The 19082-nt window shown below is 41.4% G+C and overlaps 1 protein-coding gene across 1 annotated transcript in view; it reads right to left on the bottom strand.

The window, feature by feature from the left end:
- EPB41L4A (erythrocyte membrane protein band 4.1 like 4A) overlaps positions 1 to 19082 on the bottom strand; it is a gene marked incomplete at both ends in the record, with an annotated part of 261576 nt that overhangs the window by 128490 nt on the left and 114004 nt on the right. Inside the window, one exon of the mRNA XM_082651549.1 lies at positions 13 to 64. Within this exon, the coding sequence (XP_082507675.1) occupies positions 13 to 64 (52 nt within the window). The remainder of the gene's footprint in view (positions 1 to 12; positions 65 to 19082) is intronic.

The raw sequence follows: 19082 nt of genomic DNA, 5'->3' as shown, positions 1-19082 counted from the left end.
TCAAATACCTACTGTTGATCAGTTCTTTGTGTTCAGCTAAGGTTTTCGCAGGATCCAGCCAATACTGTGTGAGGAAGAAAAGGGTAATTACAGAAATTAGTTGCTTTTCATTGGCCTTCGCTTCAAGAGTATTTGGAAAGTGTTATTTTTTTAAATAACATTTAAATAATAAGTAAAACATTTCATTTATGATATATACACATAAACTTACATAAGAGTTTTCTGCTGCTAGGACATTAAAAGAAAAGAAAAATGTCAGCATCTGGAGAGAAGCAGAGAAGAGAAACAGGAGAGAGCCCATGCTGGGTTCTTAGTTGAATTCTCGTACTGGTTATAAGATCAGTAACATCAAGATGCTACTGAGTGAGCTTCTTACCGCCTCTGGTGGGAAAACAACGGCTGCAGAGAATGCCCCCAATCTCTTTCCAGAGTCCCTATAACAATTCCCCTACAGACATGTCTACCCCTAAAATGTCTTTACTCTTTTCATGTCCAGTCCCATCCCTTACAGGTATTGCTGCTAGATGTAAGGAAGAAAGCAACCAAATCAAATCACATCCTCATTAAGTAATCCAGGAGAGGTGGCTCAGCACAGTGACTGAGGGTTCGAGTCCCAGAGCAGACCGGTCTGGATTCTGTCCTGGCTCTCCCCTCATTATCACCATGTAACTTGGAACCAGTTACTGGACCTCTCTCTCTGAACCTTCTTCGTAGGCTTGCTAGGAGGGTTAAATCAACTAAGTCATAGCAAAGTCTTCAGAATAGCCCCTGGCTCACACTAAGCATGCAACACATGCTAGTGATGATTATTATTAAGGTGTGATGGTCATTCTTAATAAGTGCCATTAGCCAGTCTAAGGTACTTGCTTATTAATTCAAATTAATTTTTGATGATAGAATTTTAGACAGTGATGGGAGAATTGGGGGCTCTGTGGAGAGGTCTTCCTTTAAATCTCACCTTTGTGAAATAAAATCACTGAAAGAAAAAGAAACAAGCCTTCTGCCTCATCTTCATGTGGAGGAAGCGCAGGGGAGAAGCAAACCAAGTACGAAGGGGACACCCGGGGCTCCCATAGAAGCACACAGTCGAAGGGATTCCACTGCCTGGAAAGTCAGGGGTGGTGGGCAAGGTGGAAACTTTACCCTGCTGTTCTGGCCAAATGCTGGAGATTCCAAGGGCTGAGCTAACCAGTTTCCATTTTCTCATGTTCCCGGATGAAGAAGGAGCAATTCTCATAGCAGGGCGGTAGGAGCTGGTCCACCTTGAGCCACTTCATTCCCAGCACTCTTGTGTTCGTCCTGGTGGAATCATTCACACTCTCCTGACCACACTGGGTCAAGAATCACAAGCCACTAAAGGAGTCTAAGAGAAGCTTCCTGCCCAGCTTCCCTTTCCCTGCCCCTCCACTAAGGGCAGAAATGCTTGCTCTGCTATATAACAGTAGCAGTAATTATAAATAGTAATTATAATATTTTACATAATCCCCTTACCTTTTATTCCTAATTACATATAAAAATCATTCATCCTAAATGAATGTCATAATCATTTTATTGTAAGATTTTATTACAATACTTAACTCTATTCATGTACACATAATCTTCACTATTTGCCACTTCTAGAGCAGTTTCAGATTTTCCAACTTTTTCAAAAGGTATCCAATATAAACGGGTAGCAACTTATGACACAAGGTTCATTATTCCGCTCCTTATCACGTCTCAATTTTTGAAGGTCTAGAAACGCTCACTTTTAAAGTAAAAAAGATACATTTGAAGAAGAGGCCATAATCAGTGAACTCCTTTGAAGCCCACAATGGCTAAAGATGTGGCTTTGGTGTTAAAATAAATGGCTCCCAGGGAAACACTGATTCATTCAAATCAAGTAAAATCAATTCAAATGCTCAGCTGTGTGTTGGACACAGAGCAGACCCTTTCCTCTAGGTATATAAAGCTATGGCTGCTTCCCACAAAATGGAAACATTAGGTGGGTGGACTGTTTCTTGCAATTCATGTTAAACAAAAGGGTTTGACTATCCCTGGATTTTTCAAGTAAGATAAAACCAAGGAAAACACACTCAACCATAAACACTTGCATCAGGTTTCTATTGCTGCCATAACAAGTTATCACAAATGTAGAGGCTTACAACACCACCCATTTATTAACTCCAAGGTCTGCAGATGAGTTGGTTTCTTTGCTCTAGGTTTCCCAAGGCCAAAATCAAGATGTCAGCTGGCTGGGGTCCTGGAGGGTTATTTGGGGAGGAGACCCTACCCACAAGAGCACTTTTGGGAGGAGACTTGGAGTTGGGCCATGAGAGGCCTTCCCAGTTTTCTCCAGATGTCAAGGCACACATAATACTAGGCCTTACACTGCACTAAGTGCTTGGGGCAAGAAAGGAGGGGAGGGAAGAGGCCTCTGGTCTTCCTCCTCTGTCTAATCTCATCTTGAAACTAGTAAAAGACAGAAATTGCAAGAGAGTCCCCTTTTAACATCATCATCTCCCCCCAAAACAAACTTTACAAACATTTTCCTCAAACCAAATCATTGTCTGTCTGTTTTCCCCTCCAGAATGATTTCCAGTCATTAAAAAGCCAGGTAAAGAAAACAAGAAGGAAACTTTAAACTAAATGTAATGGAAAAGACTGGTTAATCTCTTAAAATTTTTTCACCGAATGATAGTCTGTACACTTTTAAAATAAATCTTTCCTTGAGAGCAATCAGATTTGTGAGGTGAAAAAGTATAATGAAGTTTCTGAGACGAGTTAGAAATTACAATTTTGCAGCAAAAAAGGAAGCGTCAAGACTCAGCCAGAGGCTGCTCACTGCACATTAGATACGCTAAATATCAATCCAGCACTTGCCGCGCACGCATTGCATTTGGTCTAAATGGAAACCAGGGGTTACAGAGGTCAGACAATGATAAATGCCCCAGAACGTACATAATAAAACACGAGCCACCAGGTTCCATAAGCTAGCATTTAAAATGTAAAACCCACTTACGCTCAACCAAAGGAAAGAAACGACCTTGGAACCAAAGCAGCCATCCCATGATGACACGTGTCACCACACATTATCAACAAGCGATCAAACACAGCACACGTGTGATCACCATGAAACACATCAGGCAGCTGCTCCATCACCCGTGAGAAAAAAGGGCACAGAATTTGCCAATGAACACAGCATCCCAGCTTCAGGTTTAGGGTCTACATTCAGAATATTCACCTATATCCAGAATGGATGTAGGCTCTAAAACTGTGATACCGTTCATTCACTTAACATTTGTGGAATACCCACTACATATATTCTTTATATGTCATGTCAGATCTTGTCTTGGGGAGTGTAGGAAAACACAAATGACTGAAACTTTTCCCTAACCGTGGGGCACCCACAGTTTACCAGACACAGAGTTGAAATATAATGTGGTGAGATGATCATGCGTATAAGATGAATACATATGAGATAAAAAGGTGATGTAGAAAGAAAATGAGCTCTTCAGGGTAAGTACAGGAAGGCATCATTGAAGAGAAAACCTTTGAACAGCATGCTCGCAAATAAAAAAACTTTCCCAAAATAGAAATGGAGAACACAGCCCTAAGTTTTTATAAGAATGATATCTAACAGCTCCACTGCTCTTAAAGCTAATGGATCCATTTTTAAGTCACAACATAGAACATAATACTCCAAGTCCTTTATAGCTGAGGACTTCCTGAAATCAGTGTTACCCGATAACTAGTAACTGTGCAGCTAAGAAATCAATGTTCCTGAAGGACTTCCAGAAAAAGAAGACCTGAAGGACTTCCAGAAGCAATGTCCCATTCAGTCTTCCCATCTGTCCTGGGTTGGGGGAAAGAGAGAAGCAGAGAGCTGAGCAGTGGTCACTGTGGTGCTGGGCTACAGAACAGCTTTCCTGAACTGCGCTTGCTACCTAGACAGTCAGGAGGAGAGACAGCCCCATCCCTCTCATCATCTCTCAACATTCAAGCTGTTCAGTCTCTAGGAAAATCTTTCCATCTTGCCCCCTTCCTGTCCCCCATCTCCTCTCTCTCTCCTATTTCAAACTTACATCCTATAGTTCTGTATATCCTCACAAGCTGAATTAGATCCTATTTTGCAGGAAGATAAGGTAACAATTAACCAAAACAGACCCTGCTCTCTCGTCCTGATTTCTACAGTGGGTTTCCTAACACAGGAGAATGTTAACAAACTGTAACCCCAACACCCAATCACTAAGGAGTCAAGATGACAAGCCCTCCTTGGCAATGACTCTTTGCCAGGGTGCAGGAGTCCAGTAGTTAGGGGGCCTTACCTCTTCAGTCCTGTCAATCTTAATAATGGCATTTATGCAACCCGAAGAGAAATGACAGATGGGCACAAGTTCCTTCTTACTCTCTGACAGTCTTGGCTAAATGCCCTGGGCGTCTTTTATCCACCCTGGCTGATCATGTCTCGATTTCATCAATTTCCTGGGTAACAGTCTCAAAATTAGATTTTAAAACTCTAACGCTGTCCAGTAAACCAATATCCTAATATTCAAAAGATATGTATTAAATTCAGGGTCCAACCTTCCATTTGTCAACTGTTCTTTTGGAGTCTCCTAGAGCTCTAATAGTAGAATAAGCCCTAAAACATCTTACATAAAGCATGGACAGCATCAAATAAAAAGAGCTTTGCTGCATCTTATTTAACACGGAGTATAATTCTGACTCACCTTTGGAGAATTTAAGAATACCACAACGATATTTAATAATGTCTCCTCTAGATCAAAAAAAAAAGACTTTAAAAGCACACAGTCTTCATCAACATAACAAAATAACTTCTTGATCTAAGGGAGTATGAAAAGTTGACAATCTATAAGTGACAATGGAGCCAAAAAGATCTCAAAAAAGGATACTACAGCTCATTCCTGCAGAGTTCTAGAACTTGACATAATTTGCACATAGGTTCCCAGAAATCCAGGACTGTGGTGATAGCTATTTGTGCTTTGTCCACACCCATTTTCCAGTGCCCCTGTATAGACACATCTCAGGCCCTCTAAGCAACATTCACAGGACGTGGTTTTAATTTGCTCCTCGGTATCAATCACAGAAGCCTTAGGACCTCAGGTAAAACCACCGTCACAGAGCTAACTCACAGCAGGGACAGAAACCAGGGCTTGCCATTAGGCCATCACTGAAGGAAGTATGTGAGGGTGGGGGTGGTGACTGGGCCCCATGTTTTCAACAAAAGTAGATTCCAATTAATTACTGTTGGGCCATCTGGCTCCTCAAGAAGTGTCACTGGCCCCAGGGACTATTCCTCAGTTCTTTCACATGGACCCTGGCACCACCTAAGACCTAGAGAAGTAACAACAGTAACAGCTAATGCTTATTAAATGCTTACCATGTGCCAGGCACTGTTGAAGACTTTACACTCATTCACTCATTTAGTCCTCTTAATAACTCGATGAATTAGGAACTACTATAATTACCACTTGACAAATGAGGAAACTGAACCACTGATTAAACAATTTGCCCCAAAATACAGAACAGCAGGTCCAAGGAACTGAAGCCCCTTCCATCTTATATTCAAACCAAGCCATTCTCAAGAATATTGTCCTAATAGGAATGCACAATCTCAATTTCAAGATTTGTACATTCAACTCACTACCAACTCCTCTTTTCCCAGCTCACCCCTGTTAATATTCTGATTCCACTAGGATACGCAAGTCAGAGATCCTACTACCTTTTCACCGTCTCTCCTCCCTGCCCCAACCCATGTCCTCACTTTGCTCACAATCCATTATCTTCGTTCACTCGCAGTTGTCGTCAGTTCCCTCCATGATATCCACTGAAAAAAACACCCGCCAACTCTCTGCCTTCTCCATGCCAAAACCTGAGAGGCTGACCATGACTGGAGACTCAAATTGTACAATCACAGATGGGCTCACTTTAAAGTCATTATCAGTAACCCAAGGGAACCCTTGGTACCACCCAGAATCCTACAATATTTTATTCTTTCACCTGCTTGGATAACTCCTTCACACTTTCTCCTCCCCCTTTCTCACTCTCAGCTGATGATCTTGCTTATTTCACTTAGAAAACTGAAGCCATGAGGAGAGAACATGTATGCATTCTCACAGCATCTACCAACCTGCCTGCATCTGTGCTGGTGTCCTGTCTTCTCTCTGTCTTTTTACTGTTGATGAATGCCCACGCTCCACTTAAGCCCATCCCTTCCCATCTATTCAGGAACTTGGTTCCAGCAATTTTCCGCTCTCTTCCCTGCACCATCAAAGTTTCCCTTTCCATAGAATCATTCCTGGCTGAATACATGCTTTTATTTCTCCCATATTAAAACACACACACACACACACACACACACGCACACACACACACACACCCCTTTTTGATCCCTATATCTGCCCATTTTACTTCTGTACTTTAAGTCAAATCTCTGGGAAAAAAATTCTATAGTCTACTTCCTCTCACTTTTTTTTTTTTTCATTTGGTCAGTATTGATTTATTGGATGCATCCCTTCTATACCCAGCAATGTCCTATCTACTTTGGGATGTGCAAAGATGCAAAGACATGGCGAGATATAAGACATGGCCCATTAATCAAAAAACTTAGAATTTACTTTGAGATCTAACAACTGTAGCTTGCCTTTATTGGCCTCACTATATGTCTGGAACTATTCTAAGCCCATTTCTGGATTTGTTATCTCGTTTAATTGGTTCAATTGAAAAGTTTCAAGTAGAACAGAAGTTTGATTTTTCCTCACATCACAGTACTGGGCAGATAAATTAGTTGATAGGGCTTGTTATGAGTCGATGAATATGAAATCATTTTCTAAATTATAAAATGCCATATGGGGAGTGTTGGGAATTTCATGTATGGTGGTAATTTGGGGAGTAGTTTCAGGTTAGAGAAGACTTTAAAAAAACAGATAGAGTATAGAGCTTAGATTATGAGTCCCTATTTACAGATGGGATATTTAAGTCTCTGAAAGGCCTAGTGATGTGTTCAAGGTCATATTGCCAATGAGTCAGGGAATCATTCAAGTCTCCTGACAATGGGTCAGTACCCTTTCCTCTAATCCTAATTCCACTGGCCAAGTATACAACCAAGCCCAAAGGAAGACTAAAAGTGTACTGGGGTGGACTAGACAGTCTCAGTTATGGGTTAACATCATTATTTGCTCTAGCACACCAATAATACCCAGAGAAGAAAATAAGGGTCATGGAAAACTCTAATTTGTAGTTTGAAAAAAACAAAAATGAAAACAATGGTATTTTATATGTCTAGCACACCTATTTTGTGCCAGGCATTGTACTAGATGTTTTGCATATTATTTTTTCACATCATCCTTTTGACAACCTTTTAAGAAAAGTACTTTTATCCCCATTTTATAGATGGAGATAGAATGATGGCCCAAAGTTCCACAATGGGCCAACTGGGAAGCAGAGATTCAAACTCAAATATGCCTGTATCCAAAATACATACCATCTCCACTCTCTCACTATGCCTTCACTCAAGTGGAATAAATCTGCTATGTGAACTGTTCTCTAGTCTTCATTATTTATTTTTCCCAAATGTGATCATAATTTCTTATCCAAGGGCTAAGGCCTCTCACCCCCTCTTCAGTCCACTTTAGAACCCACTCTAGTTCCTACTACAATGACCTCCAATAGTTGTTAAATCTAACGACAGGTGAAGAGTCTTCACCCACTGTCTTGAAATACCTTTGCCATGTGGTCTGTAGTACACCACTCCCTCTGTCCTTTCCTCCTACCTTTTTGGCCACATCTTCACAATCTCCTTTGCTGATTGTTCACTGTCTCCTAACCAGGAAAGGCTGGATTGCCCTGGGCTCACATCTTACAACCAGGCTCCTGGCTTTGAATGACATCTATACATGACAACTCCCAAATGTATGGCCAGACCAGAATTGCCCCCTGAAGCCAACTGCCTACTTGACATCTCCACTAAGATGCCTATTAGAATCTTAAAGTTTCCATGTTCAAAGAGGAAATGATGATTCTACTCTCTCCCAGAAAAACCTGTTCTCCTGCAGTCTTCGCCATCTCAGTAAATGGTACAAAACTCTTCCATTGGCTCCAGTCAATGCCTCTTTATCGTCTATCTCTTCTATCAATCTGCAAATCCTGTTGGCTTATGTTAAAAATATAAATAGGATCTGTCAAATTCTTACCACTCCCAGGTCCAAGCAGTTATCACCATTCACCTGGATTTCTTAAACAACTCCATTAATGGTATCCCTTCTTCTCTGCATTTAAAGGAATGCTTTAAAATGTAGATCAGATCAGTTTATTCTCCTTCTCAACATCCTCCAGTGGTTTCCCTTCTTACTCAACTAAAATCCAAAGTCCTTACGATGGTCTATAAGGCCGTATATGATCTGGCCCTACTCCCCTTCACTCTCCATTGTGTGTTTTGAGAATGAGGCAGCAGGAAGGATCTTAAGGAGACTGTTAGTGGAAGGCGCAGGGCCTTCAAGGGGGCCTAAAGGAAAGCGAAGAGAAAGCTGTTGGAAGCAGGAAGAAAGAAGACCTGACTCTTCAGGCGGAAAGTTTAGCAGTGCTGTTGCCTGGGGCAACATGGAAAATAAAAGATGCACCTAATGAACTAGATGATCCAGATAAGATTTCCAGGTGGACTGGGGAAACTGCTGATTGACTTGCCCCTGACAATGAAATCTAAAAGGAAAGAGAGAAGCTGAAAACAAACTGTGAAATATAAAGGATCCAGGACTTACTAGGCTTGAAATAAAATTCTCTCACCCCTAGACTTATCAGAAGGCAAATGATGCTACAATTAAGAAATGGCTCCTGGGCAAAGACTGAATCCAGAGTGCTGCCAGGAAATTATGAATGTAACTGTAAAACTTTATTAAGTCTTCAAAAGATCTAATATGATGCCTCATAAACTAAGAAAAGGTCCTCTAAGAATCTTAAGGACATTGTTTCCCAAAAGTTTTACAAGGAATCTAAGGTATAGAAGAGCTTATTTCAAAGCGATTTGTCAGTGTTGCCTTTGTCTAATAAAGCTGATGATAAATTGATTCACAAGAAATCCACAAAGTTCTTTGAAGAAATTCTATCAGGGGACTTCCCTGGTGGTCCAGTGGTTAAGAATCTGCCTTCCAATGCAGAGATGCGGGTACGATCTCTGATCCGGGAACTAAGATCCCACATGCTGTGGGGCAACTAAGCCCACACACTGCAACTACTGAGCCCACACGCCACAATTACAGAGCCCACACGCCACAACTACTGAGCCCACATGCCACAACTAGAGAGAATCCTGTGTGCCCCAACAAAAGATCACGAGTGCCGCAACTAAGAACTGATGCAGCCAAAAATAATAAATAATTTTATTTTTATTTATTTATTTTTTTGTGGTACGTGGGCCTCTCACTGTTGTGGCCTCTGCCACAACTGTTGTGGCCTCTGCCGTTGCAGAGCACAGGCTCCAGACGCGCAGGCTCAACGGCCATGGCTCACGGGCCCAGCCGCTCCGCGGCATGTGGGATCTTCCCAGACTGGGGCATGAGCCCATGTCCCCTGCATCGGCAGGCGGACTCTCAACCACTGCGCCACCAGGGAAGCCCCAATAATTTTTTTTTTTTAAAAAGGAATTATATCAGCTAGAGTTGAAAGGACAGAGATCCTACACACTGAAAAGAGGTCTTTGGACCCCAATCTTCATCAGGCAAAAAGCAGACTGAAAATACTACTCAGCTGCAAACATACATTACTTTTATAGAAAGGGAAGGAAAACTCAGAGAACAGAACCAAAAGCCCAGAGGGCAGAGCCAACTGTCACAAGAAGTAAGACCAAGCTCTAATCAAAGAAATGGCTACATGTGCCTAGCTAGATTTCAGAACTGTTATGGACTAGTGATTGCTATGTGCCTCCTGTTTTCCCTCATTCTAAATGCAACTTTTATACCACTTATCCTATCCTATGTGTGTCCCATCACTATATGCTGAATGGTGGTGGGGTATGTGGATATATATTTCTTACCCTCTTAATTCACAGGTCTTCAGATCAAGAGGAACTATATTCAAGGGATTGAACTTGAAGAACAATACCCAAAGAGTCTGCCTTGACGGGCTCTTGGACCTTAAGTCTGAGTCCAATGTCATAATAAATGAGATTTGTGAAGGCCTTGGGAAGGATAGGTGCATTTTATATGTAGGAGGAAGAGAAATAATTTTTGTCTGGCAAATAGACTCTCATGTTTTGAAACGTGTGCAAATTTAGTTGACACTCCTCCCATCAAATGGGATAATCTAATCTCTCTTCCCTTTAAATGCAGGCTGGCCTTCTCTTCACCTCAAATCAGTAGAATACAGCAAAAGTAATACTCTCTGACTTCTGAGCTTAGTCATAAAAGGTGATACTGCTTTTTCCCCTCCCTCCCTCCCTCCCGACCTTCCTCTGGATGCCTGCCCTGGGAACCCAAACTCTACCCTGTGAGGAAGGCAAGCAACAACATGTAAAGTCTAGATGTAGGTGTTCTACCACCAGCCAAGCCCAAGCCAGTGCCAACACCAACCACCAGACACATGGCTGAGATTTCAGATAACTTCAGCCTCCAGCCTTTGAGCCTCTCCAGCTGAGACTAAGTGATGCAGAGCTGAGCTGTCCCTGCCAAGCCCTGTCCTCACCACAGGTTTATGAGTAGAGTTGCCTTTTTTTTTTTTTTTTTTTTGGCTGCACTACATGACTTGTGGGATTCTTAGTTCCCCAACCAGGGACTGAACCCACACCCTTGGCAGTGAAAGCACGGAGTCCTAACCACTGGACTGCCAGGGAATTCCCGGAGTTGTCTTAAGTCACTAAATTTTGAGGTGGCTTGTTATACAGCCATGATTAACAGGAACATGTGCCAATTCATCAAGATCTCTTTGATTTCTCACTCTTGCATACAACATGCCTGCTTTTCCTCCTGTGCTTAAATCATCTGTGAACCTGGTGAGCATGCCCTAGCCCTCCATAGCTTCATCCCAGGTCCTGATATCAATATTGTAAGCCCTGGAACATACCTAGAGACTTCCTTCTAAGTTGATATAATTCAAAAATCAGTTCTCTCTGCTTAAGGCTTAACCAACTAAACTATCTTTCAATTTAACCATCATTTTTTCATTTAATCCACAAATATATCAACTTTTCTGTATATCTTTCTGAATTCTAAATATAGTAGTTTTATCACAAATAAAGAGGTCAGACATGAGTTGGTTTTTTGGTTGTTAATAGAACCATGTTGGATTATAGGGACCAACTATTCTATCTCCTAGAAGCCCACAGATCATCCCTTGGACATGCCTTCCTGCCAAGCCACGACTATCTCCAGTGAGGCTGCTCTACAATTGCATCTAACAGGCTGTCGTAATCTCTCAGGGGCCAGTGTATTTAATCACAAATGAGTTTGGATTTCTTCTTCTTTTTTATTTATTTGGTTGCACTGGGTCTCAGTTGCGGCATGCTTGTGGGATCTAGTTCCCTGAGCAGGGATCGAACCCGGGTCCCCTGCATTGGGAGCATGGAGTCTTAACCACTGCGCCACCGGGGAAGTCCCTGGATTTCTTCTTAACAATAAAAACAAACATGTCTTAAGGATGACAGATTCTATGAGAAAAGTCCTGAATGCTGTGAGTGAACTTTAAGATATCAATTTTGTGCTGCTCAAGAGACTTTAGCTCTTCTTCAAGAAGTTTTGTCTATATTTTTGATAACTGAAGTTGCTACCTACACATTTCTAACATCTAGATAAGTGAGCCATCATGGTTTAGACTATGGAATCATTTTCATCTTGAAATATGATCTTAAATCTGCCATGCTCTGAAACTGTAGTAACTGAAATAATACACAGGTGGTTAAACTAGAGTTTGTTTTTAAACTCTGTTCTACTAACTGAATGTAAACATGGCTTTAAGTAACCATGTAATTTGTCACAGAGAAGCCAAGCCAACCCAAGGGGTTATGCAGTAAACAGGACCTGGAGCTCCGATTCAGCACCACTACACACAGTTGTGCCTAACTCCAGAGGCCCGAATTACACGGTGGGTAAAGATGTACATGGCAGCCCTGCCCCTCTTCTCTGCATTTATAGTCTATTTCTCCCTAAATGACCTTAAAAACCTTAAAGTCTCATGACTCTAAAAACCTAGGGACTCCCAAATGTGACTCTAACCTCTCAGAAGCCCAACTACTAGCCTAACATCTCCACCTGGATGTCCACTGGGCGTATGAAGCTTCACCTGTTCAAGCTTCACCTGACTCCCCACTCCCAAAATCCAGCTCCTCAATCAGGTCCCATCACTTCTTAGCTTCAACTTTCAATAGATTCCCATATACCCAGCCTACCATAGGCTGCTGGGCACTCTGTAATATAGACCCTGCCTGCCAGTCACTTTGTCACCCTCCTTCTCACTACTATTAGCACCACTGGTCTTTTTTTCAGTTCTCGAACACCTCATATTTGTCTCTGCCTTAGGCCACTGAACAAGCTGTTCCTTCTGCCTGCCATGCCCCTCCCTTCTTGCCGTTCAAGTCTCAGTTTAAATGTCATCGCAGAGAGGCTGTTTCTGACCACTCAACAGAAGGAGCCTCCCAGTCACTCTGGCACATCTTATATTATTTTCAAAGCACTCATCACTACATGATATTTGAAAACATATTTACGATCTGTCTCTCCCTAGAATATAAACTCCTTAAGGCCAGGGACCTTGTCTCTTGCCGACCACTGCACCCTAGTTGCTGAGACACAGTGGTTACCCAATAAGTATTCGCTCCATGACTCAGCGGAGATGAGAAATAGCAAATGCTCTTATCTCTTCACAGTTCCAGGTCAGGGGCACTGATGAGAGGAAGGATATCACACTGTAAACAAGAAGTTTCCTAAGTGAATATTCTCTATAAAATATCCTGCAACCCCAAAAAAGTGGTGAGCATCAGGGCACGAAAAAATTAAGCTCCTATATAGCGTCAGCTTTTAAAGGGCCTACTTTCGTTAACTCAAAAAGCTACTTTGAAAATTCACAGTCCAAAAGAGAAAGTAAGTCTTGCCTCTGTCGCCCTAAAAAGTACCTGCCCAACTCTGAGCAATTCCTGAAGCATCTCTCCCACTAGAACGGGTCACACAAAAATGGACAAACTAGTCATCTTAGCTTTTAGCACATGCAATATATTTGATATTTTATGAAATTCTAGAGAAAATAATATAGAAAATAATGCACTTTATCAGTATGCTTCTGGAACATCCCAATCAGATCTCTTTTTATATTCATGAAGAAACTCCGCTTAAGATTCAGAATAAGGTTAAATCAAGGTCAACGTATCAGAGGTTTGTATCAAAACACTAGATTAAAAAAAAAAAACCTAGTTTCCTATGATAATCAGGAAAATGTCTAGAATCATTAACTCTAAAACCGCTGCTTTTCCATTAGCCAATCAACTGTCTGAAATTCCATCCTGTATAGCTCATTCTGAGTTAACCAGGTAGAAGGAAAATCTAATAAAATCTTCATGGTAAGGACATCAGCAATATTCTTCTCATGCACTTATACAGCTAAGCAGGTATGGGTCACAGAAACTGGTCACAGAAAACCTGTTTTATTGACAAGAACACTTAGCATACCTGCATACTTTGTTATATATGCAAATATATGTGGATATGTATATACAGGGAAGTTTGTACCATTCCAGATAGTTTTGTTTTAAAGTATTTTGTACCTTTATCATGTCCAAGTGTTTCTCCTTTTAATCTATTTTTTGGTTTACAAAAAAAGAAAAAGACACTGGTGCCATTAATGAAGAAATATAGAATTCAGTGCCTCAACTCGCTAAAGCTGGAAGACAAGTTTATGAAAGCTGCAGGGTAAAATATTTTATTATACATGACCCATGGAAGACACATTTGTGCCCATTATTATCAACCATCTGAAGTAAAAGGAAGAGAAAAAAAAGAACTACAAGAGGGTTAGGTTCAAGATACACCATGGAGCCAACTCTAGACAAATCTAGGTCCTTCAAAAGCATTTTTGAAACCATGGCAAAATCAACACACACAACAAACAATCAGAGCAAGCTCTGCTTCTCCCTAAGGGCTAGAGCAGGGAGGAAAGCAGGAGCAGCTGGCAGGTGGACAGGCTCCTCTCTCAGCACTTCCTGGGGTTCTTTCCAGCAGGCCAGCTCCTGAATTCTCACTATGCAGCACATGACTGGGCTCAGAAGAGATCAGACCCACTCTGAATGGAAACCGGTTCCAGAAAAGCACCATCACTTCCTTTCTTAATAGAAACTGTTCAACAGCGATAGAGAAAGACGAAAACCTGTTTTATTGAGAATAGTTTATTATGAACAAATTTTTAAAAACCACGGGACCCACAACCATACAGCCGCCGCTGTCATTACCTGAACTCAAATCCTCATACACTTCCTTCTACCACACACTACGCTACCTCTTACTAGAGAAGAGTACTCTCAACAGCACCCCGTAGCTGCCAGCACGCTAAGGATAGCATGTATCTGCAATTTCTTGCAATTCCAGATACTTCCAACGTAACTTCCTAACATCTCAGTAAAGCTTTAAAAAAAAATAAATACACACACACCTATATAGATATAGATATCTCCGAAGGCTGGTTAAAATAAACAGCAGCAGAGGTCTTTCTTAAGAGAACCAAAGCAATAAATTCAAAGAACAGCAGGGAAAGGAGGCAGCAAACAGACACAGAAAGGCAAGGCAGAAGCATTCTTGTCAAGGCCTGACCTCTCTCTGGCCTGCCATTTGTCTAGGTGAGAGATCACTTAGTTGGCAGTGGCAGAGGTGGTAACAGAGTGAGAAACAGGACATAAGCCCTCCCCCCTCCCCTCAAGGAGTTTCCAATCAAGTGGGGCATATTATTTAAGAGAAAAACACAATGTGGGACTTGCAGTGTGTGGACAGGGGTTAGCCTAGGGCACTTGTGGGGTGAGAGAAAGCTTCAAGAGGAGACTAATATCAGAGACTGCTCAATCAGGTGGTAAGGAAGAGCAGGATCAACAGGTAAAAATGAGGCGCGGAAGACGAGGAGGGTATTCAGGCCGGGGAAGCAGCAGGTATATCACGGAGACACTACAGTTCAGGTAAGGAGCTGCAGGTAGTTGAGTGTAGCTTTCATGTACCTGCAGTGTGGGTTTGGGGGGAGGATGATTGGTGGGGGACTGAAGAATTACCATGCAAGAAAAGCCCTAGAGCAACCAAGGGCCACATTTCTTGAAGGACCTTGTAATCCTTGTTAAGGAATTCCTGAATTTTCCCTTTGGGACCCATTAAAGAATCTGAAGCCACAGAGGAGACATCCTTAAAGTAGTCTTTCTGAAAGAAAACCGCAACTGCAGGGGGCAAAACATGGGAGGGAGCAAGAGCAAAGACAGGAAGACCAGTCGGAAAGCTTTTGCAGAAATCCAGGCTCCCGTGCTGGATTTTTTTTTTTAAATAAATTTATTTATTTATTTGTGGCTGCATTAGGTCTTCGTTGCACACGGGCTTTCTTTAGTTGCGTCGAGCGGGGGCTACTCTTCGTTGCAGTGTGCGGGCTTCTCATTGTGGTGGCTTCTCTTGTTGTGGAGCACAGTCTCTAGGCACGCGGGCTTCAGTAGTTGCAGCTCGTGGGCTCAGTAGTTGTGGCTCACGGGCTCTAGAGCACAGGCTCAGTAGTTGTGGCTCACGGGCTCTAGAGCACAGGCTCAGTAGTTGTGGTGCTCGGGCTTAGTTGCTCCACGGCATGTGGGATCTTCCGAGACCAGGGCTTGAACCCGAGTCCCCTGCATTGGCAGGCGGATTCTTAACCACTGAGCCACCAGGAAGCACCTCAACCAGGATGCAGAGCTGGGAGGTTAAGAGGTAACCGTAAGTCCTGCTGACAACTGCTGTCCTAGCTTAGTTACAGTGACCCTTTTCACTCTCAAAAGTACCCTGGGTTGGGTGATGAATCCCACAAGTCATGCTAGTTATTAAGGAGTAGAACTGACAGGACCTGGTGACGGGTTAGTTCTGAGAAGGAGAGACAGTAGAGTTAAGGATGACACCCTAGCGTGAGTGGAGGCATTCACTAAGGTATTCAGACAGAGGGGCAGGCACCTCGGGGATGCAACCATGAGGACTTCCTAAAGGGTACAAAGACAACAGATAGTTTTAAGGGACTTAATTCCCAGATTCTCAACTTCCATATACATTTTTCTTCACACTTTTATTGAGAAATAATTGGCATCACTGTGTAAGTTTAAGGCATTCAGCACAATGGTATAATTTACCTATATTGTGAAATGATGACCACAATAGGTTCAGCTAACATCCATCTTCTCATATACACACAATGAGAAGAAAAGAAACAAATGGTTCTCCTTTGTGATGAGAACTCTCAGGATTTACCCTCTTAACACACATACTCTTTCTAGACCTGATCTACGTGAGCACAGACCTGATGAGAGGTCCTGCCAGCTCTCCCCTCTTCCCTCTCCTTTCACAACCCTCTTTTCTCATTTACAGCAGGAAGGCACCTCTCACCCTTTTAAACTCTAGGGCGCTCTGCCCCAGGATGTAGAAAATTCCCGAGCAGAAAGATAGAAACATTTTTAAATACCAGTGTCAGCAAAGTTGCCTTAAATAAAACACCCTAAACCAGAAGAACAGGGCTTTCTCTCTTTCCCTACCTTACACGTCTTTCTGGTGAGGACTAAGCAAAATGAAAGAAACATGGTATGTTGGTCCTTGGCTGGGTTGTTTGGAATTCAGGTATATTATAGAACAAGGCAGCAAAAGGGAGTTTGTTTAATGATCTTGCAACTTCCATTGTCCAGCTACTATCAAAATATATAAAAATATGCCTAGCTCATGAGGAAGAGTCCCACAGAATAAAACAAATCAAAGCCCTGGTAAGTCTATCTCATCTAAGTGACAAAACACTGTGCCTTATCTGTCTACCCATCTCAGAAATCAAATTCCAAAGTGAAGTACTCGTCACAGAATACGTGTTAACATTTTTATTTAAATTGACAAATGACAGAATGTACACTGGTTTAGCTCAGTGGCTTGATAGTAACTGGCTCTGCCAAAGTAATATGTTGGACATTTTCCATAAACTGGATTAACTAAATCTACAGCTCCACAATTCTGATAAAAATATAAAGTACCTAACTATAGATAAAAGCATTTTACCAAAAATCATGTACTGGCAAATGTTCATTAAAATTAACAATTTTTAATTTTCCTAATCCTTTAAAACCAAAGTAGATTACATCAGATGCTTCTAAGTAAAAGAGAAAAAGCAAAATTAATATTGTGTTGATAAATCTTGGTAAAGCATTTTGAATACATCTCCCAGAAATTCTGAAACTGAATTACTATAATGATTAACAAATTGTTCGCCACTCAGGCGGTTTTGATTTCATTGCTTTCAAACTGAACTGAAGGAGAACCCAATGAGTGGTCTGAGAAATCTCTGCTCTCAGAGCAGATTGAGAGGGGTTGGTGATGACTACAGAGCCTTGGAGATACCTGACAGATTACTGAAAATAATTTTAGATGACAGATCACTATGTGATTCTTTTGGCGTATAACTCAGGAGAGTTCAAGGAATTAAGTGATCTTCCTTTATCAAAACTCCTTCCTTTTCAATCTAACTCCTTTAGTAGATAAGGTTACTCAGTGCTCATCCTTATAAAGACAAGAAATGGGAATAAAACTGATGCTGAGCCCTATCTCACTCCAGGAATATATTATAATCATTCAGGGGTACACGAACTAACTGAGAAGCAGCAGCCCATTACTTCATTGAGATGCACTTCCAATAAATGTTCACTTTTTATGTTTAAGAGTTATTGAAATGCATAATATTTTGCTGTTTTAGTTGAAAACCTTGGTAATAATAACTATTCTTATGGCTCAATAATAAAGCCTTAAGGTCTCATGAAATAAACTTTTAAACTTTCAATTTCTATATAAAATATTGTTATGGATAAATATATTTTATTAATAAAAATATAATAAGAGAAAATTCTATGAAGTAGAATACGAAGAAGATAAATGACTTTTAATGTAGAACTTGTTCACGTCTACTTTTTAAACATTGATGATGAGTACCAAAATTGCTATGATATAGAGATGCATTTAAGAGTATACATTTAAGAGTATACATTTAAGAGTAATGTGACAGATTTTACAATGTTGGTACTCATGATAAACCAAAAATTTGCATCTATTTAAACTTAGGATAAAATTTTTATTCTCGACCTAAAATTATATACAGGTACATAGGTTTTTTTCTTTAATTCTGGAAAATCACTACTGTCAAGAACATTAAAAAAAAAAAGAGCACATCTGGAGGGAGAGATGATGACTTCAGTTTTGAATATGTTGTGTTGGAGGAACCTTAGGAATATCCAAGTACAGAATAAGAGCAAACACTTATACTGCACTGACCACACCATTTAAAGCACTAGTCTGGGTGTTTATAGACTCCTTTACCCCTCACCACCACCCTTTGAAGCTGGTACTATTATTATCCCCACTTCATAAATGGGGACACTGAGGCCTGGACAAATGAGAAGACTCACCCAATGCCACACACCTCTCCCAAGTATAGAGTTGTATGAATCCAGAGAGTCTGTACACAGTATAATGCCTTGAGATGTCTGGGTTGGTGATAGAAATTTGAGGGTCAACTGAGCTTTTAGATAGTAATCTAAACCATGGAGCAGATGAGATTAGGTAGGAAGAGTGACATAATCACCAGCAGGAAAATGAGAAGCTTCACTGCTGGGGGTCCCTATGAAGATCCTCTGGCATTCCCTTCCAGGCCCCTGGACTCATGAAGAGCCTCCAGCCACGTTTGTTTGTGTTTTTTTTCCAGGTACCCTTGATGTTTTGTCATCAGTCCTCCCAGGCTGCTGCACTGTTTATGATGGTCAAAGGGCTACTGAAGAAGATCTTTCTGCTTCTTGATCTTTGCCCTATTCCTTCACCAGATACCTGAAGATGCTTAGATAGTAAAGGCTCTTCCCCCCAGTTTTACTGAGATATAATTGACATATA

The sequence above is a fragment of the Grampus griseus genome, assembly GCF_964374135.1.
Source record: "Grampus griseus genome assembly, chromosome: 3".
Lineage (NCBI taxonomy): Eukaryota > Metazoa > Chordata > Mammalia > Artiodactyla > Delphinidae > Grampus > Grampus griseus.
This window is presented reverse-complemented; position numbering and strand designations above follow the sequence as displayed.